Consider the following 26,437-nt stretch of genomic DNA (forward strand, 5'->3'; position numbering starts at 1 on the left):
GCCTCTCTTTGTGTCACTCATGAATAAATAAAATATTTAAAAAGAAAAATTTTTTGAACAAATGAGTACAGAAGTAGAGGTAGAAGATGAAAGGTAGAGATTGAAGAAAATGGTAAAAATACAGAGTAGCTGCAGAAGGAAAAGGGAGTTAACACTTATGTGTAGTCTTTTGGCCAGCGCCAATTGGCTAAGTATGTTACATATCCACAAGTACAGAAATTGAGACTAGAGTTTGCAAACTTTTATAGCAATTTGACCTTGATCAGTAATCAGTGGGCTTATAGTTTTTTAAGCTTTTTATTTTGAAATAATTACAGATTGACAGGAAGTTGTAAAAATAGTACAAAGAGTCTCTGTACACCTCACCCAGCCCCTTCCGCTGGTGACATCTCATGTAGCTGGGAGTCCCAATATCAAAATCAGGAAATTCACATTGGTACATTACTATTAAACAGACTAGACCTAATTCACTTTTCACCATTCTTCTCAACCTGCATTCATATTCATTTATGTGCGCATGTAGTTCTAGGCAAAATTATTCCATACATAGATTCACATAACTACTACCACAATGAATATATGTAACTGTTTAACCAGTGGTATTGGATTCTGAATGTCTAGTTTTTCACTTCATTTTTCTAGGACTTAATTTTTAGTGTATGTTTAAAATATATCAATCCATGACAGACTAGCAGGTAGTTTAAAAAGAACTAGAAGAGGGATCCCTGGGTGGCTCCGTGGTTGAGTGTCTGCCTTTGGCCCAGGGTGTGATCCTGGAGTCTGGGATCGAGTTCCACACCAGGCTCTCTGCATGGAGCCTGGTTCTCCCTCTGCCTGTGTCTCTGTCTGTCTCTCTGTGTGTATCTCTCATGAATAAATATTTTTTTAAAAAGGAACTAGAAGTTCAAATTTGCTTTCTCCTATTTGGAACCCCTTATTTCCTAAATAACGGATAACTGGATTTATTTTTCTCCTGTTGGATAGTAGAAAATCCAAAATGGAAACATATAAAGTCCCCACTTTTTATATATTGGGGTTTTACTGCTATCTAACATAGTTCAGATATTCTTCACTTCTCAACCTTTTACTCTAATTGGTCTGTTGGATACAAGGTAAACAAAAGCCAGGATCTCACCTTAAAACAATTCCTCCAAAAGAATGCAACATATAGGAAACAGACATTATGAACTAAAAAAAAAAAAAGAAGAAGAAGAAAGGTCTCCAGACGCTTCACAATGCTCATCCAAAAATCTTCCTTTTGAATTTTTTTACCTTCCCAGATTCCTGAAAATACACTAGAATCATTTCCTATCTAGAGCTTAGAGAAATATTTCAGTATGTTTAGACCACCAGTCCTTTATTAAGATACTTTCCTTCAGCTCCCAGCATACACTTTCTACACTCTCTTGTTTGTGACAGTATGATTAGGACCCTGTAAACTACTTTTTCCTTTGGCACAAATAGCATGTGCTATGGCACAAATAGCATGTGCTAGCCAGAAGACTAAAAGGCTGGAAGACTAAGAGGGAATCTGTTCCTTCCTGTTGGTCGCAGTTCCTACACATACTGACCCACCAATACATTTCACCCTGGTGATTCCAGTTTCCACCTCCCCCCCCCCCACCCCGCAATCCCAGACGTCTGACTGCAATGCAACCCCTCAGACACCAGCACCAGTTGTCAGATACCCCTTCCTCAGAGGTCTCAGCTCCAGAGGGCCTCTACTCTAAGGTCCTAGGTTGTGGGAACCACATCCTCTTCCCTTTTTCCTCCAGCCCTAGGATGGGCAGCCACTTCCTGCCTTCCCGTTGCTGTTACCTTCAGCATCCCCTTTTCATTTTCTTAATTCTCCAGGAGCCCTTTCAACCCATTGTTTACATTTAATTTTACCTTCTGATAGAGAAAAACAGCCTGAAAGCTTAAGCTCCTTTCTTAAAAGTTAATAAAATAAAGTAATTATTCTAATGTAACTGTGAGATTCACCAAATGCCAGACTGGGGTACAGTGAGCTTCTTACCAAGAAACTCTAAAAAGCATGAAACTAGGATGCGCCATGCCTTCCTGAAAATTTAACACATTTTAAAACTGTACATAAGCAATCTTGGAAATTAGACAATATATTTTTCATCAGTGCCCTGGGGCAAGCACAGGCAAATTTCTTTTCTATCAAGAGCCACAAAATAAATATTTCAGGCTTCCAGGCCATGCAGTCTGTTAGAACTACTCAACACCAATGTTTTTGTGTGAAAGCAGCCATATACAATAAATATGTCTGTGCTCCAGTAACTATCTACAGACACAAAAACTTCAATGTCATATCATTTTCACATGTCACAAAATACTATTCTTTCAATTTTTTTAACCATTTAAAGGATATAAAATCATACTTAATTCACAGGCTATACTAAAACATCCAAGCACGCTGGGTCTGACCCATTGGCTAGTTTGCCAATCCCAACCCTACACGATACCTATTACAAAAATCAAAGTATGTTATTCATTGATAGGCTCAAAAAAAGTTCAGTTTAAACCTAGGTTTAAACCATAACCAACCTGAAAACTTCAATGAGACAAAACAATGTTACACTCTTCAAACTTTCTTTTGATGAAGACAAAAAAATTAGGAAATTTACTAACCAGGAAATTTCAAAGTATGAACTAGGCTCAATTTAAGCATTCATCAATCTTCTACATCTTTCTACTTCTATAATACTATAAAAATAAGCATTAGTTTTTATTTTTGTTTGGTTTGTGTTCCAATAAAACTTCACTTATGAGTAGTGAAATTTCAATTTCATATAATTTTCATGTCATGAAGTAGTCTTCTTCTGATTTTATCCCCCACCATTAAAAAATGTAAAAACCACTCTTAGCTCATAGGTACAAAACAGGTGGTCAGTCAGATTTGGCCTGTAGGCCATAGTTAACCAACCCATTTTATTTGTTTATTTTTTACTATTCATCTCCAAGACTTAAGCATTGTGGTTGGTTGTTGTTTTCTGAGACAGGAGCTTGAGGAAGAAGTAGGGGAAGAATCTTAAGCAGGTTCCATGCCCAGTGCAAGCCAGACACAGGGCTCAATTCTGATGACCCTGAGATCATGACCTGAATCAAAATCGAGTCTTATGCTTAAGCAACTGAGCCACCCAGGCACCCTCAAGCATTGGTTTTTAAATTAACATTGAGGGGATCCCTGGGTGGCTCAGCGGTTTGGCGCCTGCCTTTGGCCCAGGGCACGATCCTGTAGTCCTGGGATTGAATCCCACATCGGGCTCCAGGCATGAAGCCTGCTTTGCTTCTCCCTCCTCCTGTGTCTCTGCCTCTCTCTCTCTCTCTCTCTCTCTCTCTATCATAAATAAATAAGTAAATAAATCTTAAAAAAAAAAAAACTTAAGATAAAATAAAAAATAAATTAACATTGAGTAATATAAATTTCCGAATCAGAGAATCATTAAGTTAGGGTCTTGATGTTCAACTTAGAACAAGTTAGAGCAATAATGATCTCATTTCCCAAACAATTCAAATAGGAAAAATATCTACAGACATCCAAGCAAGTTAGGTACAAGTTTATTTCAAAGTAACCATGATTACATAGCCTTTCTTATTAATGTACAACTACTTTGATTCCCTAGTATCAGTATGGAGGAGTGATGTCTCTGGCATCTTATGCTCTCACACATTATGTTCATTATTACTTGTGAGCTCTGTCCATTTGTCCAAAATCCAGGATTAGAACCCTTGAACTAGAACTACTTCATCATGTGGACAGAACATGAACTGGTAAGACAGAAGGAACACAAGCAGCAATGCAATTTTATGCAGGACATGAATTAAAGCAAAAATAAACATTAGCCCTCCTAACAAAAGGCAAGTTATCTACCTATGTACCTCTCCTGGTTTTCCTTAATATATGGAATTACAACAAACCAAGGCTGGAGTCTCATATGGGATTAAAAATTCCTAGAAGTTCATTTCCAATGAAGATTTCAGACTATTTAAGGTATCTGGCCAAAGGAGCAGATCTGGATGCTCCACACATCCAGGGTAGCTTTTGCTGCAATGATGTTCAGCCATCTAATCCTCTAGCATACATATATGCAAAGTCAGAGAAAAGAGTTTTCTCTGCATCCTCCAAATTAAACTATGGTAAGCAACTCAAAACTAATCCAGAAGATCCCTAGGAAAACAAGTTAACTCAGAATACAGGAATCCAGTTGATTATAAATGGCAGCTATCATGTTATTCCTTAGTATCATTAAAAAGTTAGTCCTGGGCCACTCGAGTGGCTCAGTTGGTTAAGTGCCTGCCTCTTGATTTCAGCTCAGGTCATGATCTCAGGGTCATGAAAGAGAGCTCCTCCTACGGCTCCATGCTGGGCATGGGGCGTACTTGAGATTCTCTTCCTCTGCCCCACCCCCACCCCACTTTTTTTTTTTTTTTTTAAAGGTAGTCTTTCACAAATTGGGTACTCAAAAGACCCTTGGCTCAAGTTGTGGTACTGTCACTAAACTAGCTAGTGAGCATAGCTTGAACTTCTCTGGGTCTTCTTTTCCTCCCTTATTCATAAAATCAGAGGCACTATCTTCCATTCCCTATAAATCACAGCCATGGTAAACCATGGTAATGATTGAGAGGAAAGAAAGTGGGAAGCCACAGGAATGAGAAGTCATTAGGTAAGGTAATAAGGCCTTCCTCCATGAAATACATCTTATGCTGCTCAGCAATTCACACTGGAGCAAATACAGGGGAATCTAACTGGAAATGGACATAGGGACAATTTTCCCTATGTACCCTACCCTTCAGTGTGGCCCTTGAGTATCCTCTATCCACCCTTTCTGCCTAACTCCCATTCTTTTAGGCTAAGTATACATCCTCCGGACAGCCCTCCCTGACTCCCCACCCCTCTACTCCACCAGTCTGGGTTAAGTGCCCCTGCTATAGCTCCCTGTACTTACTTCTGTATCCTTATCACAAGGCAGGAATTCAACAAATGTTAATTGATTAGTCAAAAGTTCAATTCAGCTAGTTTTTCTTAACATCAGGTTTAAAAGTTTCGATTATGAAAAAAAACTTTGAATATAACTTTATAATTGCTTCATAGAGTTTAAGGTTTAGTATGTAAGTTTTTTTTAAGTTTCCTAGGTATAAAAAGCATCAGCTACCTAGAGAACAAAAGCCTCAATTTTAGAATATCAAGTTTTCTACCATTTTTCAGTGTCACAGCCTTATGGTATACCTCCAAACATCCCTTGATTTACCACTGCATCTGTATTTGCCTTACTTCCTTTTGGCCCTTAATATCCATAAAGAGATAAATGAAGCTACTGATTGAAGGATCTGAACAGAAAGACAATTAACAAGGGTGAAAGGGTATAATTTAAAGAGGATTCTGGAAAAAACACAAATACAAAGCAACTAAAAACTGGTCTAGCACTAGGGGAAAACTGGTCTAGCACAAAATACTTCCTACCTTAGGAAGCACTCATGTTCTCTCTCAGACCACTATCATGAGGTCTCCAATTTTCATCAGTTTGTCTCCAGAAGGACCAACAGAAGAAGCATAAAAACTTTTCTCAGCACCAATCACATTCATTAGCCCAATTCATATCACTCAATTCTTTCTCTATCCTAATGTAATATTTAAGAATGTCTTATGATAGATGCCAATAATTATTAATGCTGCTATTCACTATAAAAAAATCAAAATGACAGTTAAGAAGGATCAAGTCAACTTAAACATTTCTTAAGCACGTACTACTATGTACCCAACTGCTAGTGACTGGGATTCCTCCATCTCAAAGAATAAGGCTCTATAAAATATTCATCATGTTCCTTGGATTTGCTAGTACATGGAACAAAATCCCTTAGGTCCTAGCAATAGATAGAACCAAACAAGTTTAAATGGTGCAAGATGATGATGGATAAAGGCTCAGACAGACAGGGTCCAAGGAAATGGTTAGCCATTCTTCAATACTTCATATTAGTAACCACCTAAGGGATCTTAGAAGTTGGAGAATTATAAAAATACACATGCATGCAAATATATCTTATAAAATAATAATGTGGAAAAATAGTAATGATGGAAATAAAAGTTTTAAGCAACAGGTACATTTCACAAAAGCAGAGGTAACAAATTTTACAGCTATCATATGCACAGACAAAAAAAAAAAAAAATGTCCTATCACAGCCAGGTTCCAACTCCTGTCCCAATTTTTTATCTTCTAACACTATCATTATCTTATCTAATAAATAAGAAAAGTAATCAAAGAAAGATAGATGGACATCAAGTATTTCTTGGTAGTCTGTCTCTTTTTTTTTTTTTTTAGTCTGTCTCTCTAATGACATAAACAACATTATAAATGGGGAGAACGATTTTATATTTAACTACCATTGTTTCAATGTGTTGATATTTAGTTATTAACATTACTTTCTTAGACAAATCGCTATCAATATGCCAGAAAGACTATATTTTTCATGATTCCGGCAACTGGTTTTTATTTCTTAATGGACATGGTAAATTTAACCTAAAGAGTGTACCTGCTAAGGTTGTCTTGGTGAAAACTTCAGTAGTACATATTCACCTATTTCTAACAAAACGAATTTTGTTGAGGTACAATAAAACATCTCTCTACAGTTAATTTTTAGCACAGAAGCAGTACCATAAGGCAGCGCTTCTCCCTCTGTGTGTCTCTCTGTCTCTCATAAGCAAATAAATAAAATCTTAAAAAGAAAGCAGTACCATAAAACGTGTAGCTTGTGTTTTAGAGTTGATACAGATCTAAAATTGATAAAATAATGGAAGAGGTAGATCTTTACCCAAGTAAGTTTAGAAAATCTGTGTGTGCTCCAGGATCAGAATAGACAGACTTCCATAAAAAGGGTCTGCAGGGACGCCTGGGTGGCTCAGCAGTTGGGCGCCTGCCTTCGGCCCAGGGCGTGATCCTGGAGTCCCGGGATCGAATCCCACATCGGGCTCCCTGCATGGAGCCTGCTTCTTTCTCTGCCTGTGTCTCTGCCTCTCTCTCTGTCTCTCATGAAAAAATAAAATCTTTAAAAAAAGGGGGGGGGGGCTGCAGCCAAATATGTAATTTATGAAAAACAATGTTAGCTCTACTTTACATTCACACAAAATTCATAAAAATTTTAAGCTTGACATCATCTGCCTACTACAGTAGACAGTATGTAATTAATAACTATTCACTAAGAGGCCAAATATCAAAGACTCAAAGTACAAGTTACTCCATGAGCTAATCATGAAGCAAATATTGGTGATTACTATACAACCAACCCTCCCCAAAGAGAAGATTTAAATGCATATGGCAGGAAGTGGGCAGCAGGAAGAGCTACTGTCAGAAACCACCACTTGCTCCAGGATCTTGCAAGCCCATAAGCAATGCTCCCAGTATGCAGACCTCCCAGCAGCCTGCCAACATGATCACACTCCTATCAACTCCCACACCATCCCAAGGATATTTTCACTTGTGAGATGTTAGCATCTGACAGAAAAAGCACTCTAAAATAAAAAGCATCTACAAGAATTTAGACCAACTTTAAACTTCCAGCTCAATGACCAATATATTCACTTAGCTGAAAAAGACACTGAAGTAACCACAAGTTTGATTTAAAAAACCCAAAACTATCAAATTAAAATACATTTTACTTGAGGGGTGGTGCCTGGGTGGCTTAGTCGGTTGGATATCTGCCTTCAGCTCAGGTCATGATTCCAGGGTCCTGAAATGGAGTCCAGCACTGGGCTCTGTGCCCGGTAGGGAGCCTGCTTTTCCCTCTCATTCTGCTGCTGTTGTCTCTTGGTATTTCTGTCACTATCTCTCTCAATAATAAATAAAACCTTTAAAAAAAAAAATACATTACACTTGAATTCCAAACCTAAAAGACTCAAATACAACAATTTTACTAGCATATAATAACCAAAAGTTACATAAGGTAAACTGCTTCCCATCTAAATTCATGAAAGTAAACTTCCAAATATAGATCTTATTATGAAAAACAACAAACCTATTGAATTTTCACTTGGCCAGCTTGTTGGCCAGCGTCAAACCAAGTATTTTCAAAAAAAAAAACTATACTTAAATGCTGTGAGTTTTCTTTTCAAAATAACTAAGCAACTAATCAAAGTAGGGCAGGAATAAAAACTACTTAATCCAGGGTGCCTGACTGGCTCAGTCAATGGAGCATGTGATTGAGTCTTGATCTCTGGGTTGTAAGTTCAAGTCCCATGCTGGGTGTAGAAATTACTTAAAATCTTAAAGAAAAAAAAAACAAAAACTTACTTAATCCACCAGACAGGACAAACAGAAATAGATACATATACATATATTTTTAAAAGGAAAAAAAAGTACAGGAGTCAAAGTCCAAACAAAATCGTGAAAACACGATCATAAATTACCAAATATACTCACCCTTGTGTGGAAACATATTTGTAAAGAGACACCTTCCACACAGCACATGTCCTAAGGTCTGTTTAAACTGTTTAACATGACAACCAGACACCTTAAGAAAATAAAGCAACTCAATAGTGTCTGTTAAAAAAGATGAGTACTGGGATCCCTGGGTGGCGCAGCGGTTGGGCGCCTGCCTTTGGCCCAGGGCGCGATCCTGGAGACCCGGGATCGAATCCCATGTCAGGCTCCCGGTGCATGGAGCCTGCTTCTCCCTCTGCCTGTGTCTCTGCCTCTCTCTCTCTCTCTCTCTCTGTGTGTGACTATCATAAATAAATAAATAAAAATTAAAAAAAAAAAAAAGATGAGTACTCATATAATATATATATGCAAATAGGCAGAGAACACAATTTATAGAAAAAAGGTAGAATGATATATGTAGTATGACTCCACTTATATAAAAACAAAAAAGGAAAAGTTCTGGAAGGTCTACACTGAATTGTTAGTAGTAGTTACCCTCTTGGATGTGGGATTTAGAGAGGTAGAGCAGGGAAAAGATGTTAAGGGTGGATTACTTTTAATTCTATAAATATCTGCATTATCTTACCCTTCTGCAATAAGCATTTATTGTTTTGGTAATTAAAAAAAGAAACCATTTAAAACATACTACCAGACACTTATCATTCTTAAAATATCACAATTGTGGTAAATCCAAAGACAATAGTAAAGTAATGATCCAACACTTGAATTTAAAGCTCTATCTTCAGGGACTAAAGAGGTCTAAGAGACATCACAATTAAATGCAACGTGTAATCCTAGACCAAAAAGAGGACATTTTTGAGACAACTGGCAAAATTTAAATATGACAGTCTAAGAGTTAACAGTACCGTTACAAATGTTAAATTGCCTGAATTTTATTATTATACGTTGGTTATCCAACAGAATGCCTTCTCTTAGGTAATACTATGAAATATTTAGGGGTAAAGGGGTAAAGTTGATGTCTGCAACTTGATTCAGTCAAAAATAAAAGATGTATTTTTTTTTTATATAGAAAGATAAACCAAATGTGACAAAATTTCAATTAAGTGGTTAATGTGGATAAATAGTATTGTGGACATTCTATTATACTATTCTTGCAAATTCTCTGCAAGTTATTTTTTCAAAATAAAATGCCTCCCCTGCCCCTACTCTGGCTCCCCACCCCTGGCTCTCTCAAAGGAAGGAAGGAGTCTAAACCTAATGTTTGGTGACTCCAGATGTAATGGTTCAGTTTCTAATATGAATGGTCTCTCAGGGCCTTACAATAGCTCTTAGTACATTACAAAATAAGGTACTCTACAGTACTCTGGAAAAATTAGCAGAAATTAAGCTGGATGCTGATCACCTTTTGATTCTGTAACCTAGGCTAGTCATCCTTTACCATCTCGCATATGACTATTCTAGCTTCTCTGCAAAAACTGACAATACTCACAGAATACCATCAATTATCAAGTCAAGAAAAATTATAAATCTGTCAAAGAGTACATTATAATACATTTCAATTTTTTAAAAAAAGGAATAGATTAAATCAATTAGTCAGTACAGTAAAAAGTGGCAGAAAAGATTTGGGAATACCAAAGTTCCACTGAGGAAACTAAGTAGGTATGACTAATAGATAATCTTACATATAAAAGTATGTCTTAGCAGTTTAAAGGTTTCTTAGTAAAACACAACGTATCAACAGTTGCTTGATACCTTTCTAAAGACATAATGTGTCAGTAGAGGAATGCTCGGCCTGAAATCTAGAAAAGAGCAAAGAGAAATATGAATACTGGAAAGGTATACTCTCTCTTAAGTACTAGGATAGTCCATTATGCTTTCTAGTCAGGAAACCCTCCCAGCAGTATTTTTCTCTTAGTTGGCTTCATATGGCATCTCTATTCCCACTGTAACTAAGGTGAATTATGAGAATTTTATGAGAACTCGACTAACATCACTGCTTTATATTTTACTAGAATATGTACAAATATTTTTTCCCAGTCAATAAACTTTATTTTGGCCAAATTCACTGCCTTTCCTATCATGGTGCCTTGTACTCTCCTAACTGTGGCTTTCCAACCAATACTAATAATAAAAGAGCTAACACAGTCCTAATTCTTAAATCCTCATAAAACTCTTTGCAGAAAATACTATTATGATCCCCACTTTATAAATAATGACACAAAAGCACATCGTAATTACAAAACCTGCTCAGGTTCATAAAGCTATTAAGTAAAAAAGAGGTGAGATTCTAAACCCTAGCTACAGAGCCCAGGATTTAACTTTTATGTGTGTGTGTGTGCTTTGGACAAAAAATTTTTGACATTCTGATGAAGCCTGTAGATTTCTTCTCAGCTTAATATTTTTAAATGCATAAAATACAAAGATTACAAATGAGACCAATTATATTGAGGACAAAAATACCAAATGTGTGATACAGTAATACATATGCTTAACAATGTGGTGGTAGATCTCTTCTGTACTATAATTTTGATGTAATGATACACATAAATAATATTTTGAGGGCAGCCCCGGTGGCTCAGTGGTTTAGCGCCGCCTACAGCCTAGGGTGTGATCCTGGAGACCCAAGATCGAGTCCCATGTCGGGCTCCCTGCATGGAGCCTGTTTCTCCCTCTGCCTGTTTCTCTGCCTCTGTTTGTGTCTCTCATGAATAAATAAATAAAAAATCTTTAAAAAAAATATTTTGAGATATCTACAAGCACAGCATATTATAAAAAATATTTGACTTGTACTAATAGTAAAATCACAATTACTGTTAGTAGTACTATAGTCTGCTATTTACATTGGTAATTAAAATAAATGCTAACTTACAATTAGAAAATAGTGAAGAAGTTATTTTCCCCTCTAAGTTTATGGATACCATCCATGTTAAGACCCCTACACTGCACACTATAATAAAAGCCTCTTAATACTGTAATTTAAAGGGACCACTCCCAAGTCCTTATCTCTTTCTACACAGGCTCCCTTGGTGATCTCTTCCAATGATGTGGTTCTAATACTAAGATGATGACCACAAAATGTATCTCTAGTCCAGACCTTTCCCCTGAACTCCAGAGGATTGAATTAGATATCAATTTAACCTGAATGTCTAACAAGCATCTCAAATTTAACCATGTCTAAAACTGAACTCCTAATCTATTTCTCAAATTTGCTCTTGTCACAGTCATACCTACTACCTTGGTTGATGGCAACTCCACGTTTCTAATTACTCAGACAAAAAACCTTGGACTTCTCCTTGGCTCCTCTTACATGGCAATTTGACCTATCAACAAATCATATTGGTTTATTCTTCAGTGTATATCCAGAATCCAATCATTTCTCACCATTTCCTGGTTACCACCTTTACAAGTCACCAGCAACTCTCTCCCAGATTGTTAATTTCCTTTTAAGTCTCCCTGCTTCTTTCTGTCCTCCCCTGCAAAGAAGGTGATCCTTCTGAAGCTAAAAGAGTATCATGTCATTCCTCTATTGAAAACTCTGAGCAAGGTCCTTATAATGACTCTACAAAGCACTGTGAAATCTGCACCCCATTCCTACCCAAGTTACTATTTATTGCTCTTTTTTGTTCATTCCATTTTAGCCATAACAGGCAGAATTCACTAGGTCTGCCTCGGCACCTTGGAACTATTCCCTCTACTTGGACAGCTTTCACCTCAGATATTAAAATGGCTAACTCCCTCCCCTTTAAGTCTTTATATCTACATGTAAGTCTAAATATCATTCTCAGAAAGGTTCACTCAGTCTATTTTAAATTGTCACACCATCCCCAGAAATTCTGGATCCCCCTTACCTTGCTCCATTTTTCAAAGCACGTACCTTTGAACATTCTATATTATTCATTACTACCCATTACTAGGAGGAGTACCCTGAAGGGCAAATTTTGTTTATTTTGTACACCACTTACCTCTAGTGCAACTATGTTTGCCACAAAATAGACGTGCATATGTTCAAAGAACAGCACTTCTATGGCTGTTAAGTACTTCTCTCATTAGAAGAGTTCCTTAAAGACTTTAACTGGATCTAATTTGCAGTGTCCTCAACACCTGGCCCCAATAGCAGACACCTAATGCACAGATACTCAGGTGATTACAGCTATTTTCACCTGAAACACAACCCTATATGCCACAGGAAAAAAGCCAGGTCTCACAGCTGTGACTCATTAGAAGAGTGAGTACAAGACAAACAGAACATCAGGTTCAAACTGTTACTTCAATCAAACTGAATTTATGTTTCGTGCCTCAGTTTCTTCATGTGTCTAAGAACCATTCCAAAGTACCTAAAGTCTAAAAGGGCACTTGGTCATTCCTTCCCCCAGTCTCGTCGCCCTCTCAAGCCCACCTAATCTTTCCAAGCTTCACTTAAAAGCCTACCTCTTAAGTTTTCCCTGATGACTCCAGCTAGAAGCATTTATATATGCTACATTCTGTGCCAAGTGCTTTTTACCCATTCTCATTCAATCCTCCCCCAAAGCCCTATGAGGTTGCTACCATCACAATCCCTATTTCCAAGATGTTTGGAAAACCCAGGCTTAGAGAGATGAAAAAGACACTTGTCCAAGGTTCAACTAGTGTTCAAACCTTGGGATGTCTGACTCTGAAATCCAAGTTCTTTAAATCCTACACTGTACTGCTTTTCCTTCTCCAGTAGTATAATGACTAGCATCTACATAGTACCTCAGAGTGTCTCCTGTCACTTCATTTCTCTTGGCTTCAGTTTCTGCACTGAAAAACTGGTGATGTTGTCCAGGATGCCTACTAAATTCCTTCTAGTTCTTACAGTATTATCAGAAAATATTTCATAATTCTATACTCCATGCAGGTTAATATACACACAACACACACACACATACTTTGGAACTTAGTCACTTAGAATGCAAAGCAGTGGTGACAGAAAAGCAGTAGAAATAACTTCAAGACCTTGTGTAAAACAACAAGCATTCTTAATTCCTCTCCACTCCGTCCCATCAAAGATGCACTTCTGAGTCCATTTTCCCACAATATGAAAAATTATGTTTTCCCCAAGAAGTGTGATCCTTAAGGCTCTGGACTTCACCAAACAACCTGGTAAAAAGAATCGTATGCAAGCACTTAGTCCAGCCAGGGGGCTAGCTTGTTATTTTGTACAGGACAACTGTTCAGTGTTCATTGGATCAGGATACAGAATTGTCTGAGGTTCTCCAAGTCTCTCACCAAAACCCTACACAACATGAGCTTTCTAACTGCACTGATGATTGTGCAGTAAATCAAAACAATCTAATCAAGGTAATGTAAACTTAAAAGCAAAGAACCTATGAAAGGATAAAGCCATGTTGAGAGAACTTACATCAAAAATAAGAGTCAGGTTTTGTCTACAAGGGTAGAATAACTATTTCTCTTTGTGTGCGGAAACAACCATCAATACCCCCAATGGAATCCTTCTGTCTTGCAACTGAATCTAATAACTATCAAAAAAGATCCAGATATTTCTGGACCAAGTTGAAAAGCTTTGCCAAAGGGCTTAAAAAAAAAAAAAAAAAGCAATAGCAAAGCTAAGGTAAAATGTATCAAAAGAGCAAATCCTTGGAATCATTCTGCTCATAAAAAGTGACAGTTTCATCTGAAATCCCTACCAACCGTTAAGTTTGAATTGAGTCGTGTATTCGGAGGTCTAGACTTCAACCAACACCAGCAAATGGAGTTTCAGAATAGCTTTTTAAAACAATAGTCTTGTGAGGGCATAGGGAAAGAAGTGAATCCAGGCTCTGGAGTGGAAGCTCTCGGAGGTAGCAGATACAGGTCTCTCCACAGAAATGTTAAAAAAAAAAAAAAAAAAAAGAAAGAAAAAAAGAAAGAAAGAAAGAAAGAAAGAAAAAGAAAAAAGAAAAAAAAGAAAAAAAAATGTCCAAGGCTGAAAAAAATACTACCGGGAAAAACTCTTTCACTTTTCTAGAATGCTGTCTCTTTAGAGAATCCTCAAACGATCCTTGATTTTTAAGTAAGTCTTTATGAGAAGTAGAAAGTCATCCATTTAGGGTAAAAGGTTCCTGTTACCAAGGAAGTAGTGTCCGAAAGTGTGCAAATCCCACAATCTGGAAGAGAACGTCTGCCCCTCCGAAGGCTTTCATTTTCAGGCGTTAAAACAAACCCGGTGTCACCTCAACATCAGGGCCACACAAACCTCGCCACCATTACAAAACCGAAGTGCCAAAGGTGCAGAATCTGAAGCCGGAAGCACTACGAGGCCAGGATCGAGTTCCAGGAGAAAAGAAAAAAGAAAAAAAAAAAAAAAATCAAACCCGAGAGTGCAGCGCGGACCCAACGCGGCCCCGGGCTGAGGTAGGCACGCTAGGCCCTTCCGGTCCGAGCCGCCGTCGCCGGGAAGCCGGGCGACAGGCCGGGCGACGGGCCGGGCGACGGGCCGGGCTTTCACCCGAGCCCGGGGATTCGCGGCCTACCCTCGCCGGTGCCGTCTCGCTAACTCCGACACCAGCAGCTCCTCCGCTTCGGCCCCTTCGCCTGCGACGCGGACTCCGCGGGCCGCGGGGAGCCGGAGGAGCTGGCCGAGCCTCGGGCGGGCCGGGTCGGTGCGGACGCGGCGGCGGCGGCGGCGGAGGCCGTGGCCGCCCCTCCCCCACCGGCCCGGCCCAACCGCCGCTGCGACGCGAGCGGCCGCGCCAACGCCGGGCCCAACCGCCGACCGGCCGCGGCCCCGGCGAAGCGGCGGCGGCGGCGCGGGCCTGCTCCTCACGCCGCCCGCGCGAGTCCACCGCGGGCCCGTTACTCCTCGCGCCGGCCCGCGCCGCCGCCCGTCAGGACGCGCCACCCTCGGGGCTCCGGGCTCGGGCCGAGGGCGGCCGCGGGAGGCCGCGGAGCAGATACTTACTCAGGGGTCGGGTGCTCGGGGTCGTAGAAATCCCCCATTTTCGGAGGTGGCTGCGGCGGCAGCTGCTTCATCGGGAGCGGCTGGAGGCGGCGACGCGAGCCCCCTCCCCGCGGCAGGGCGACGCGCGCGGGAGGGGAGGGGAGGGGAGGAGGCCGCTGGTCCGACCGCGGCGGCGGCGGCGGCGGCGGCGGCAGGGGCGGCCCGCGTCGCTCGCTCGCTCGCTCGCTCGCTGGTTCCCTCCCTCCCTCCCTCCGGCGCCCGCCCGCCCGCCGCTCTCTCCCCCACACACTCACACGGGGAGCGACGCGCACCCCGCCAGCCCCTCCGCCGCACAGGCCCGGCCCCTTAAAGGGACACGCACGGGCCGCGCGTCCGCCGCCAGTCGGCGCTCCCGCAGCTGCGGGGCGACCCCAGGCGGGGGCGAGCCGGCTGGCCCTAGTCCGCCCGCCGCCTCCCGGAACAATGAGCGCGGGACCCCGAGCCGCGGCGCCGCCGGGACCCCCCGTCGGGCCCACCCGGGCGGCCGGGGGCCGTGGGCTGGCGACGTCGGGGAGCGGCCCGAGCCCGCGGGGACTCTACCCTCCCGGCGGGCAGCGGCGTCCCGGGCCTCGGAGCTCGGAGGTGCCGCGGCCGCCCGTCTTTATTTCGACTCCTCGCTGTCTCTCCCCCCTCGGCAGGTACGGAGACGGAGCCGGGCCGGGGAACCGCCGGGACGCCCCCTCCTCCCCTCCTCCCCCGCCTCCCTCGGGGTCTAGTGCCCCCGCCCCCCCCCCCCCCCCCAGGCTGCCAGGCGCCGGCCTTCCGCGGGGCTCCTAAGGCCTGGGAGCAGGCGTCCTTGTCGCAAGGCTGTGAATCCCTCTCCGGAGAAAATGAGGTGAGAGTAAATAGGACGACCCGAAAGGGCTACGGTTTTTAGTTATCTTTGGAAGGAGAAACGAGAATGCCTAAGGCCTTTTTGCTAAACGCTCAGGACGTTTAAGGTGTTTATAGCAATTGATCGTTTCGAAACTGGGAGTCCACAGGATCAGCTTGGGGACCGAGGTGGGGGGGGGGTGTCACTATAATTTTAAAGAGGATTTTACCAGCCAACAGTGGCATATTAGTCTGTGTTGCGGACTGGATGTTTGTGTGCCTCCGACCCACCCGGTTTAGGTTAAAAATCCTTACCTCCCGGGTATTAGAAGGTAGGGCCTTAGGGTGATTAAGTCATGAGGGTGGAGCCCTCCTGAATGGGATTAGTGCCCTTATAAAAGAGACCCCTTTGAGGAAGAGACCTAGAGAAAAGGGCGGGCTACGCTCCAGAAGAGCTCTCCCACCAGATCCCAGTCTTGCCTGCACCCTGCTCTCGGATTTCCAGCCTCCAGAACTGTCAGAAATAAATTTCAGTTGTTTATAGCCACCCAGTCTACATGGTATTCTGTTACAGCAGCCTAAACCAAGACAGTATGTGTCCTGATTACTGAAATGTGATCTAAGTGAGCAGACGTCCTTTACTAGCTATTTTTTATATCCTGTAAGTGTATATGTGTGTGTGCATGCACATATGCTTCCGCCTGCAGTGTCTATTAGCATTTTATCATCATTGTTTCTCATTTGGGGAATTTTTTTTTTGGCGGGGGGGGGGATTTTTTTTCTGTTGCCTTTAGGCATAGAAGCTAGGTACAGGGCCCATCTGATTCCCTAGGTTCAAGTCTCCTTTGATGGCTTCTTTACGGACCATGAATGTTACATAATTTCTCTGTGCTTTTTTTCTCATTGTAAGATGAGGATATTAATGTGGATGGGACCTCTCACTGTTGTAAGGATTAAAAGAGAGAATATCTGTAAAGCTCTAAACTTTGACTAAATGTCAGCAGTTAATCAGACATTTTAGAGCAGTGGTTAAGAGCTGTCTCTACTAGCTCTGCCACTTTCTAGTATGTGACACTGGGCATGGTTACTTTTCATGAAATGAAAGTTGGAAGATTGAATACTACTAAATGCCCTCATCCGTTATTGTACTAGGATTTCTTGTGCACATATTTTAAAGTCAAAGAGAATGCATCCTCCAAACATATTCTTGGGCCTGGCCTCTTGAGCAAAGCTGTGGAATAATTTGGCCTTTAGCATTATTGGATATTGGCTTTCTCCTACTTTGTTACATAAGCTTCTTGCAAATGTGTATGGAGTCAGAAAGTCTTGAGGTGAAACATAAGAGGCATTCATTCCTACCTAGAGTGCCGAAAACCATAAAAACCTTCATAATTGCTCCTGCCACTACTGCTTCCTGTGGACCCACACCACCCCATTTCATGGGACCCCAGAGTAGCCTTTAGTGACTTTGAAACAAAGTTGATTCGGGCATCTCTTGCCTTAGGGGAGATAAAAGGCCAAAAGCTGGAGAGTTGATCTCTTGAGCACAATCTCCAAACTACTCTTTGTAAAAATTTTTAAGGTAATATATTGGCAAGACAGTTTCTAGAACTGACACACACAAAAGCAATACAATCAATAGTGAGATACTCTAAAGTGCCACTGGATGGTATCTTTTTTTTTTCTTTTTTCTTTTTTTTTTTTTTTTTTTTCCTTTTTTCTAATGTACCCCGGCCAAGGCTCTGCTACCTCATATGGGAACCTGGCAAAAGCGCTAGGAGAGAGGGAAATGGTCATTCCTCCTTGAACCCAAACCTGGAGATGAATGGGGAAGCGACTCCTACCCACTTACTCTTGCCTCTTCCCATTCCACTCCTCCCTAACCAAATCTCTTCTCCACATGAGGATTATCAGAGGACTGGCTGTACTCCTCAAGACATGCCAATTTGTTTTGTTTGTTTGTTTGTTTGTTTTGTTTTTTTAAGATTTTTTTTAAATTTATTTATTCATGAGAATACACAGAGAGGAGAGAGAGAGAGAGGCAGAGACACAGGCAGAGGGAGAAGCAGGCTCCATGCAGGGAGCCTGACGTGGCACTCGATCCCTGGTCTCCAGGATCACGCCCCGGGCTGTAGGCAGCGCTAAACCGCTGTGCCACCTGGGCTGCCCAAGACATGCCAATTTGGAAGAGACAAGCAAGCTCTAGGCCTCTAGTGCTAGGACTCCTCAAAGTTCCTTGCTTTGCTAAGCAGGCGCAGAGTAGCAACAAGGCCAATGTTGGAAGTGTGAGCATGAGTGGGGCAGCGTGGGAAATTGTATCTCTACCCATATACTCCCACAAAAACTCTCACCTTGGCAGAGTCAGGCCTTTTCCTGGCAGCCATAGCCTGGAATTAATAGTCATCTGCTGATATATGAAAGGTTGAATACAGTATCAGAGAACCAGTTTGGGAGTACAAGTGAATAATATACTGCAAGGCTGGGTTATATCAGGATCAAATGTTTTAAAGTTCAAGCTTGCCAGTACAAGACTCATATAAATCACAACAGTTTGTGAGATACTTACTCAATCTACTTGATTATTTAAACACTATCTTAAATCTATTCCCACCTGTCAATGATCCTTAACAGCTATTTGTTCTTTTCTCTCCTAGTGTAGTTTTGAATAGAGCAATGGTCTGTATTACATATTCCAAAAATGTATTTTTCTTTATTTGGTCTCTCTAGGAACCCAAAATTGCCTGTTGCTATAACTGTATATTAACCATAAAATCATAAATACATGCAAGTCCATTCTAGCATTAGAATAGAAACATGATTAGTCACAGAGCCTACTTAAGATTCTCTTTCTCCCTCTGCTCCTCCTCATCCTCACACTTGTGTGCACGCTCAAAAAACAAAAGAAAGAAAGAACAAAAGAAAGATAAACGATTTAGGTATTTAAAAGCTGTTTATATACAGTTTTTAATGGTGATTTACTGCTTAGTTTTAAGAGATCAACAAATTATTCTAACTAAAATGAATTTCTTTCCATTAATTAAAAATACAAGATAGTTTTTAGAACAGTGTGTATTACTCTACAAATGAAAAACTTGGATCTAGTGGTTTAAATATGTATTTACTTCTTTGTAGGATAGAAATATATCCAACCAACATATTAGCATTTAGGAAACATGACATGTGATAATGTCTGAGAAAGTACCTAGTACATGTAAACTAATAGTCATGCACTAAAAAATTAGCTACCTTACAAATATGTAGCTACATGTGGCACAATATACTTGAAAGCTATTTTAGATTTAATCAGTATACAAAAGAATGGTAGTATCATTTAGAATAATGGTTATTGTAATTGTTTTACACTAATCTGTTACACTCTTTGGCTCTGGAATACCTTAGAGAAAAAAAAAGTATAATTACAATTGATTTCTAATCATGTTCAATCTGCAGACCTCAACACAAGTTAAGAAAAATCTAGAAAACAATGACCAAATTGAACCCCATCACATATATTATTTGTAGAGTAGTAATATACTCTGTAGTTGTCTTTTCTCTTTCACACTTCTTTGTTAACTGACTTTCATTAGTTAAGTCTATCTTCCCAACTCTAAGTTCATTGTAGGCAGAAGCATTATTGTCTTTAATATTTTATAGTGTTTGGCCCTGTATGTGCCAGGTGTTTAATGAATACTTACTTTGCTACTCTTTTGAAAACCTTTTCTTTTTATGCCTTTTCTTTTAGAAACTCTAAAGAATTCACATTGGATTTTTCTGTCAAGACTAGATGATTGAGCAGCTAATAAGCTACTGACATCCAGGTAAGCCCTATCTTCTGTGAGGACTCCTTCATAAGCTACTAGGAGCCAAACATTTCATTGGGCTTGAAATGCTGACTCAAAAGAACCATACACTTAACCCTCAAGTACACAGGAATATTATTAATTTATTTTCAATATGTGTTAATCTTGTCTTCCCTATGAGAGTATCAAACACTCAGGGGAGTGATTATAGGGTTGGTTTTGTTGTGTTTTGGATCTTGGCATCCTTCCAGACAATTCATCTCAGGAGCTGCTTATTGCATCTTCCTTCCAAGCTTTGGCTCTCCCAGCAAAGGATGAAACTCCGTTTTACAGATTAATAAACCAAAGATCCCAGAGGTCAAAGTACTTATTTAGAGTCACATGACTAAGGAAAGGTAGAGTCAGGATTTGAACCTGGCTATCTGATTCAGGACATTTCAGATAAAAAAATATGGAGTTTACCACCAACAGAAAATATTCTCTGATACAAGAAGGAACAATGAGCGATGAAATTGGTAAATAGGTGGTTAAAACTAAAAGAAGTAATAAAGTACTAATACATAATTTGTTGGTTAATAAAATAATGCAAGAAAGAACTAATATCTTGGATTTAAAAAAATCATAATTTGGAGTGGGAAGGATGGGGTGATGACTGGAGTTAAATTTTCCAACATCCTTGTATTATTTGGAAGAGGGTAAAAATATAGATTAAGCTTTATTCTTTTAAGTATCTGAGTTAAAATATATCAGGTAACTACTAAGAGATTTTTAATTTCTAAGTTCATAGGAGAAAATAAAATAAAATTACAAAAAAATCAACATATGGAATAGAAAAAAGACAAAGCAATAGTGAAACAAATAGAAATTACAAATAATATGGTAAAAAATAAATGCAAATATTTCAGTAACTACAGTAAGTATAAATTAAAGTCTCCAGTTTTAAAAAAGAATGTAAGAAAAAAAAATAAAATAAAAAATAAAAATAAAAAAGAATGTAAGATAGACAAGGAAACAAAATCCAACCATATACTATTTTTGAGACATTCTTAAAACCAAGAACATAAAAAAATGTAAAAGGATAGAAAAACATGTCAGGCTAATATATCAGTAGAAAGCTGGTAACATCAGAAGGTTACTAAATAATGGTAAGTTCAGATCCCTAGGACTTCAGAATTCTAAACATGTATGCACATAATCACATGTCCTTAAAATACAGAAAACAAAATAAAATTTGACAGAACTATAAGAAAAATGTATAAATTTCCCACTATAGTGCAGATTTTAACACACCTCAAAATAATGGATAGATCTTATATACAAGAATCAGAAGATATGAACAACATAATTTAAAAGATTGAATTAATAAACATATATAGGGATGCCTGGTGGCTCAGCGGTTAAGCGTCTACCTTCAGCCCAGGGCATGATCCTGGAGTCCCGGGATCGAGTCTCAAGTTGGGCTTCCTGCATGGAGCCTGCTTCTCTCTTTGCCTGTGTCTCTGCCTCTCTCTGTCTCTCATGAATAAATAAATAAAATCTTTAAAAAAAATAGACATATATAAAGTGTTGCACTCAACACAGCACTCATAGCCTTCTAATGTGCATGTGTGGAATATTTATGAAAATGAACCATATGTATGTGCATGTGGTAATTTTCTTCCTTTTTTTTTTGCATGTAGTAATTTTCAACAAATTTCAGATGATTTGATGTTGCTCTCTGACAAATATGCAAATTTTTTTATAAATATGCAATTAAGTTAGAAATTGCTAAGGGGGGGAACATTTTATTTATTTATTTATTTATTTTATTTATTAAAGATTTTATTTATTCATGAGAAACACAGAAAGAGAGAGAGAGAGGCAGAGACACAGGCAGAGGGAGAAGCAGGCTCCATGTAGGGAGCCTGACATGGGACTCGATCCCGGGTCTCCAGGATCAGGCCCTGGACTGAATGCAGCGCTAAACCTCTGAGCCACCCAGGCAGCCAGGGGGTGGGGGTGGGGGGGGTGGACAACATTTTAATATTCAAAAGCACGCTTATAAATAACTCCTTGGTCAGAAAAAAAAATAATGTCAATCTCAAAATAATTGGAACTAAAGAAAAATGAAATGTAAATCCTAGGTTCTCATGACTAGGAAAAATTTTTTTCCTTTTTTGTATCTATATGAGAAGATGAATGTTAGCAGAACCTACTGTGGTAATCACAATATATGTAAATGAAACCATCATGCTATATGCCTTAAACTCGTACAGTGAGTTATATCAATTATTTCTTAATAAAACTGGAGAAAAATAGTGAAATAACTACCAAAATTGTAGAATATAGCTAAAGCAGTAAGTAGAGGGAGTTAGGATTTTTTTTTAAATTTTACCTATTTATTCATGAGAGACACAGAGAGAGAGAGAGAGGCAGAGACATAGGCAGAGTGAGAAGCAGGCTCCCCCTGGGGAGCCTGATGCAGGACTCTGATCCCAGGACCCCAGGATCACAACCTGAGCCAAAGGCATACACTCAACCACTGAGCCTAACCAGGTGCCCCAGAAATTAGGAATTTAAGCATGTATGCACATAATTATGTTACAGGGGGGAAAAAAAGACAAAATTAACAGATGATATGTCAAACTTAAAAACTAAAGTAGAGGTAAAGAAAAAGACCAGAATATAATATTAATGAAAGAAAAAGCATGCAATGGAGAAGAAACACAAAGCCAACAATTATTTTATTTAAAAAAATCTATCGACCAACTTAAGACAAACTGGGGAAAAAATAGAAGATACAAATGAATAATGTAAAGAAAATACAAATAAGGAAAAGAGGGACAGAATTATGGATTATGGAAACTACAAAGATTATAAAATTAACCTAAAAAACGAACAGTTTGATACCAACAAATTTGAAAATTTAGATCAACTTGGACAACTTTCTAAGACAATAAAAATTAGCAAAACTGAAAAAAAATTAGCAAAACTGACTCAATGAGAAATGGAAAACCTGTCTGGTCCATTGAAAAAATGAATCAGTAGTCAATTTTCCCTCAAAAAGAAAGGAAGGATGAACAGATGGACAGACAGACCCAGACAGTCAAGGGTAAGCTAAGAAAGGAAAAGTTACAAGCTGTTTTCCTTCTTGAACAAAGATGGAATAATCCTGAACAAAAAATCCAGCAATTTGCTAAAAAGATAAAAATCAGGGTCAAGTTGAATTTATTTCAGAAATGAAAGTTAGAGTTCAATATTGCAAACTTTTTAAAGTAACTCACTGTATTAAATTATGATGGTGTGGTAAGCAGAATAGCTTCCCAAAGATGTCCACTTCCTAATCCCTGGAACCTGCGAATGTTTCTTTGTGTGGCAAAGACCTTGGGAGGGAGAGGTTATCTTGGATTATCTGGGCCCAGTCTAATCACAAATCCTTAAAAAAATGGAAGAGGAAGGCAAAAGACTTGGTCAGGGAGATGCTAAAGGAAAAAGACTCAGGGCACTTTGATGGCTCAGTGGTTGAGAGACTGCCTTTGGCTTGGGTCATGATTCCAGGGTTGTGGGATCCCAGGCTCCCTGTGGGAGCCTGCTTCTCCCTTTGCCTATGTCTCTGCCTCTCTCTGTGTGTCTCTCATGAAAAAATTAATAAAATCTTTTTTAAAAAAGTCTCTAGCTGCCTGTTGCTGGCTTTGAAAATGAAGGAAAAGGGCCATGAGCCAAGGAACGTGGCTGCCTCTGCAAGATGAGAATGACCCTCTCTCATTTTACAGCCAGCAAGAAAACAGGGACTGTAGTCCTACAACTTCTAGGAACTGAATCCTGCTAGTAACCCAAATGACTAGGAAATAGATTTTCTCCCAGAGCCTCCAGAATGGAATGCGGCCTGCCAACACTGTTTTTAGTTCAATTAGACCCATACTGGACTTCTGATGTGCAGAACTGTAAAAAATAAATGTGCTGTGGGTACATTACTAAGGTTGTAGTAATTTGTTACAGCAGCAATTGAAAACTAATACAGGGGCACCTGGGTGGCCGGGTGGTTGTGCATCTGCATTTGGCTCAGGTTGTAATCCCAGGTCCTGGGATCAAGTCCTGCATTGGGTTCCCCTCAGGGAGCCTGCTTCTGCCTATTCTCTGCGTGTGTCTCTCTCATGAATAAATAAATAAAATCTTAAAAAAAAAAAAAGCAAGCAAGCAAGCTAATACAGATGATACAACCAAATACTTTAGATGCAGGCAAAAGTATTTGTTAAAATTCAGTAACCAGGGAATCCCTGGGTGGCTCAGGTGTTTAGTGCCTGCCTTTGGCCCAGGGTGTGATCCTGGAGTCCTGGGATCAAGTCCCACATCAGGCTCCCTGCATGGTGCCTGCTTCTTTCTCTGCCTGTGTCTCTGCCTCTCTCTCTCTCTCTCTCTCTCTCTCTGTGTGTGTGTGTCTCATGAATAAATAAATAAAATCTTAAAAAAATAAATAAATAAAATAAAATTCAGTAACCAGGGGCACCTGGGTGACTCAGTCAGTTGAGTGTCTACCTTTAGGTCAGGTGGTCCTGGAATTGTGCCCTGTAGCAGGCTCCCTGCTCAGTGGGGAGTCTGCTTCTCTCTCTCTGTCTGCCCCTCATGCTGGCTCTCTCTCCTTCTCTCTCATAAATAAAAATATTTTAAAAAATAAAATTCAGGGCAGCCCTGGTGGCTCAGCGCTTTAGCACTGCCTTCAGTCCAGGGTGTGATCCTGGAGACCTGGGATCGAGTCCCACGTTGGGCTCCCTGCATGGAGCCTGCTTCTCCCTCTGCCTGTGTTTCTGCCTCTCTCTCTCTCTCTCTGTCTCTATGAATAAATAAATAAAATGTTTAAAAAAATAAAATAAAAATAAAATTCAGTAACCATTCTTAATTTAAAAAAAAAAGAAGAAAACCTTTAACAAATCAGGAATAGAAGAAAACTTCTTTAATCTGATAAAGACCTAGAGCAAACATTATATACAAGTGTGAAATAAAGCATTTCTTTTGAAATTATAAATAAAACAAAATATTTGCTATCACCATTTCTATTCAACATCGTATTTGAATCCTCCCCAGCAAAATAAAACAATGAAAGAAATAAAACATGTAACGGGCTACTGGGTGGCTCAATCAGTTAAGCCTCCAACTCTTGGTTTGCTCAGGTCATGACCTCAGGTCATAAGATTGAGCCCAGCTCTGTGCTCAGTGTGGAGTCTGCTGGAGATTATCTCCCTCTCCCTCCCCCTCTGCGGCTCCTCTCTTCCTTTTCTCAAATAAGTAAATAATAAAATCTTACAAAAAAAAAAAAAAAAAGGGCAGCCCTGGTGGCACAGCGGTTTAGCGCCGCCTTCAGCCCGGGTGTGATCCTGGGGACTTGGGATCGAGTCCGGCATCAGGCTCCCTGCATGGAGCCTGCTTCTCCCTCTGCCTGTTTCTCTGCCTCTCTCTCTCTCTCTCTTTCTGAATAAATAAATAAATAAATCTTAAAAAAAGAAGAAGAAGAAGAAGAGGAGGAGGAGGAAGAAGAAATGTAAGGAATAAAAGGACAGTTGTTATTTACAGGTAATGTGATTGTCTATTTAGAAAACCCAAAATAATTTACAAAATAATACAACTAATGACAATTCTTCAAGTTTTTCAGATAAAAAATCAACTGCATTTCTATAATACAGCAGTTAGAATGCACAAACAAATAAAACATACCATTTACAGAAACAACATCAACACCAAACTATTATAGGTGGGTTATCTTATCCATCTGGAGAGAAAGTAAAAATGGATCCTTATTTCATATTTAACTGAAAAGTCAATTCCAGATGGATTAACGACTTCAATATAAAAGGCAAAACATGAAAATATTTAGAATAAAATATAGAGGGCAGCCCGGGTGGCTCGGCAGTTTAGCTCCACCTTCAGCCCAGGGCCTGATCCTGGAGACCCGGGATCGAGTCCCATGTCAGGCTCCCTGCATGGAGCCTGCTTCTCCCTCTGCCTGTGTCTCTGCTTCTCTCTCTCTCTGTGTGTCTCTCATGAATAAATAAATAAAATCTTAAAAAAAGAATAAGGGCAGCCGGGATGGCTCAGTGGTTTAGCACCACCTTCAGCCCAGGCGTGATCCTGGAGACCCGGGATCAAGTCTCACGTCGGGCTCCTGCATGAAGCCTACTTCTCCCTCTGCCTGTATCCCTGCCTCTCTCTCTCTCTCAGTGTGTCTCTCATGAATAAATAAATCTTTTTTAAAAGCTAAAACAAATAAAATATAGAATAATACAATATCTTTGGGACATGCCCATGTGATAGAAAAAAATGTTCTTAAATTCAAACTGCAAACCAAAGAAGTCAAAATTCAGCTTCCTTGAAACTTTGTAATCAAAAGACAAAAAGTGAAAGGAAGAATCATAAATTAGAAGGAAAGATGTGCAACACACATAACTAAAAACAATGGCAAAAGTATCTAGAGCTATATACCCCAGTACAGTAGGTACTAAACACCTGTGTCT

General features: G+C 39.9%; 1 protein-coding gene and 1 long non-coding RNA gene across 6 annotated transcripts in view; one reads left to right on the plus strand and one right to left on the minus strand.

Moving 5' to 3' along the window:
- The window catches only part of SETD2 (SET domain containing 2, histone lysine methyltransferase), a 125,864-nt gene extending 110,320 nt beyond the window's left edge, over nt 1–15,544 (minus strand). For 2 of the 5 annotated variants that reach the window (XR_005988835.1, XR_005988836.1), the window contains exon 1: nt 15,301–15,544. Coding sequence is in view for 2 of the 5 variants with exons in the window: in XM_041761325.1 (XP_041617259.1) it covers nt 15,301–15,371 (71 nt within the window). In the remaining 3 variants the exon portion in view is untranslated. Of the gene's footprint in view, nt 1–14,468; nt 14,652–15,300 lie in introns of all 5 variants that reach the window. The other 3 variants (XM_041761325.1, XM_041761324.1, XM_041761326.1) reach the window with 2 other exon arrangements.
- On the plus strand, nt 14,636–23,974 carry LOC121494655. The gene is made up of 4 exons (XR_005988837.1): nt 14,636–14,753; nt 15,978–16,174; nt 19,895–19,970; nt 23,601–23,974. It is a non-coding gene; the product is annotated as an uncharacterized LOC121494655 (long non-coding RNA).
- Nucleotides 23,975–26,437: the final 2,463 nt, after the last annotated feature.

The sequence above is a fragment of the Vulpes lagopus genome, chromosome 7, assembly GCF_018345385.1.
Source record: "Vulpes lagopus strain Blue_001 chromosome 7, ASM1834538v1, whole genome shotgun sequence".
NCBI classification, from domain to species: Eukaryota; Metazoa; Chordata; class Mammalia; order Carnivora; family Canidae; genus Vulpes; species Vulpes lagopus.